This window comes from Oratosquilla oratoria, chromosome 2 (genome assembly GCF_046742065.1).
Source record: "Oratosquilla oratoria isolate Oo_2021 chromosome 2, ASM4674206v1, whole genome shotgun sequence".
Taxonomy (NCBI): Eukaryota; Metazoa; Arthropoda; class Malacostraca; order Stomatopoda; family Squillidae; genus Oratosquilla; species Oratosquilla oratoria.
The window spans coordinates 9,993,225-9,996,459 of NC_134778.1; the positions used below are offsets into that span (position 1 = coordinate 9,993,225).

A 3,235-nucleotide genomic window follows, 5' to 3' on the forward strand; every position below is an offset into this window, starting at 1 on the left:
CTTCCCAGCTTGTTTGTTGTTGTTGTTTGTGTGTGCTTGTAGACCTCTGCTTCCTAGTATTAACCCAAGTATTTTTGTTTCACTGTTTGTGTATTTGCGTGTCCCTATCCAAATTTCTGTTGGTTTGTGTTTTGATATGTGCAGTAGATGAAATTTTGTTTTGTTTGATGCTATTTTCTATTGTTGTTCATATGTGTTAATTGTTTCTATTATTCTAATTATATTTTTATTACGTATATGAAACGAAATAGGCCACCATAAGAAACTTTTCGTAAATAAATTTTCAGCTTGTTTTACATATATGTTATCTTTTCAGACTTGGTAGGAGGAAGATGCAGAAAACACGCTTCAAGAAAGGCCTCTGGATGTTTCAACAAAGAGGATTCAACATAAATTCCTTCCAGAAGGATTCACGAGGTTCATATCGAAATGATTGGAGCGTTTCCATGAGAACGAACGACCGAAGTAGGACGAGGAGATGCAATGCTACAAAATTGCTCGTCATTGGTATTTTCATGTTTTGGAACATAAGAACATAAGAATGAAAGAGATTGAAGGAGACCATAAGGCCTACACTAGGCAGCTCCATATCCATCACCACCTGTCATCTCCATCCATAAAGCTGTCTGATCGTTTCTTAAAACAACTGATAGTTTCAGCGCTCACTACATGGTTACTAAGTCTATTTCATTCGTTGACCGCCCTATTAGTAAACCAATTCTTGCCTATTTCATTCTTAAATCTAAGTTTGTTCGGTTTAAATCCATTACTGCGAGTCCTGCCCTGTTGTTTTAATATGATGACCTTGTTTGCATCTCCCTTGTTAAAGCCTTTGATCCACTTGAACACCTTGACAGGGTCTTCCGTCTCATTGGAGGTCCTGAGTGCTTCCTGAAGACTAAGCTTGCACTGAGACAGGACCTTAAGGACTACGGAACTACAGAAGTCCCCATTTCCATGACTTATCGTTACAGAACTTAATATCCGTCCGCATGCATCACGTACTAAGGTTGTCGTTCTTGTTATGAACTGTAGTTTACCAGGGCTCCTACCCATACGTATGAAGGTATATAGGGAAATTTTACTCCACTAATTCTACATGGGGCATCGGACGAAATTTAATATAAATATTCAGTCACTCATCATTCCTCTTCCCTCTTGTGATACTCACCTGATGCTACAATACACTGCTCATGCTAAACCTTTACTCTTTGTCTAGACGTCGTTAAAGTTAACAAAGGTTCAGAAAACATTACAAACATGTAAAAAAAAATTCAATTTTATTCTTCATGAAATCACATTTCTTTGTTTTTGCCAAAAAACGGGTTCCAAAGACGTAGATCGATGAAAACATCCATCAGAAGGGGAGGGTGGGGTGAGGTGAAAGGGGGGAGGAGGAGGAGGAGGAGGTGGGGGAGGGGGAGGAAGGGGGTGAGAGATAGGAGGGAAAGGAGTGGGATAAAGAACTAGATCCTTATCTCTTTCAATGTCGGAATATACTAAAACCTTGAGTACAAACAATTGTTAAATATATATATATATATATATATATATATATATATATATATATATATATATATATATATATATTCATCATTTAACAACTGGAGTCCTCCTTGGTGATGAAGACCATCATGATGATGGACCGTATGGGAATTAGTTTAGTTTTCAGGTTGTCAAAATTCTGCTGCACTAAAACACATCTTCGACATCCGACGATGGGAATGTTGCACCACGATTCCTGAGCACATCCTACCACCTGTTCCCGTAGCCGCCTGCCCCGTAGCCAGAGCCTCCATAGAGGCCTCCTCCGTAGCCGGTGTAGGAGGGCTGAACAACTCTCTGCACTGTCACGACCCTCTGGACGACAGGTCTAACGACCCTCGACACACCGGTATGTCCTCCGTGACCGTAACCAATGCCGTGGTTGTAGCGGTTATAGCTGTGGCCATAGCCGAGGCCAAACCTGGAGCCGTAGCCGTAGTTTCTGTGGATGCCGCGAGAACCGTAAATGTTCCAGGGTTCGGCTTCACCCTCGGCGCCGGCGTCGGGAATAGAGTATACTGGAAATGACAGAATATAATGTCAATGAAAGAACAAAAGTTAATTTCAGGATGTAATGTCAGTGAAGGACAGAATGTCACGGTTGGATATAATATTAGTAGAGGATAAAATATCACACTAGAATGTAATGCCAGTCAATTTAGGATGTCAGTGCCAGACAGAATGTCAACGAACGGCAAATAACCAGTGTAAGATACAGTGGCAGAGAGGGACAAAATATCTGTGAGGAGCCAAAGGTTCATGAGGTACCAAATGTCCATGAAACAACGAATGTCTATGAGGGACCAAATGGCAGTGTATGGCATGGTGTCAATAATGAACAAAATGACGATGTAGAAAATCAAGACAAGTCAGAATGCAGTAATCATGATGTACTTTAATGCTCATAATATTAGGAACAAAATCCAAGAAATCCAGGAGTATGTCACAGGCAAAAATCTCAATATGAGAGGAATAACAGAGACATGATAAAAGGGTGAAGAGTCTGATCAGTGGCGGCGCCAGGGAGGGCTTGGGGGGGCTTTAACCCCCCCACAAAAGTGGCCAGCCCCCCCATTAGCCCCCCCTCCCAACTGAAATGAGCAAATTGAAAATTGAAAACACACATTGAAATAATTTTATTAAGTGGAATTTTTAATTGCCAGGGCTAAAGATTTGTCAGCTATCAGTGCTAGCCCAACCATTAACCCCCTCCCCTTCTGAAATGAGGATAATATATGTGTATTATCATATTACTATTAGCCCCCCAAAAAAAATTGCTCAGCCCCCCTTAGCCTCCCCAACTAAAAATTCCTGGCGCCGCCGCTGAGTCTGATGTTGAATTTGATATTACAAGAATTGAAACACTTTCATCAGGATAGAAACCACAGGAAAGGTGGAGATGTTCTGTTGTATTAAAGAAAGGGAAACATGATGCATATAATATTTTACGGGTAGAGTTAACTCAAACAATTAAATGGACACATAAGATAAGCAGTGTATCTCTGCCTCAGAGAAAGCAAATAAGATTCTAGGCCTGATTGCGCAATGTTCTGCAGTCTCACACGATAAGTGCTTGCAGGAAGTCGATGCCTCTCGAAACAAATGTAAGCACCACTTTTAAAGAAATCATGGTGGAAAGTCAATACAATCTTCGACCAAATATTTCGCCTTCCTTTAATGGTGTTGGTCA

The 3,235-nt window shown here is 40.8% G+C and overlaps 1 protein-coding gene across 1 annotated transcript; it reads right to left on the bottom strand.

Moving 5' to 3' along the window:
* Window positions 1-1,312: 1,312 nt before the first annotated feature.
* On the bottom strand, window positions 1,313-2,051 carry LOC143033643 (uncharacterized; the record flags this gene model as incomplete). Its single annotated transcript, XM_076199137.1, is given in 1 exon segment — window positions 1,313-2,051. A coding segment is annotated over 1 exon segment (299 nt), but the record flags the coding sequence as incomplete, so codon positions are not given.
* Window positions 2,052-3,235: the final 1,184 nt, after the last annotated feature.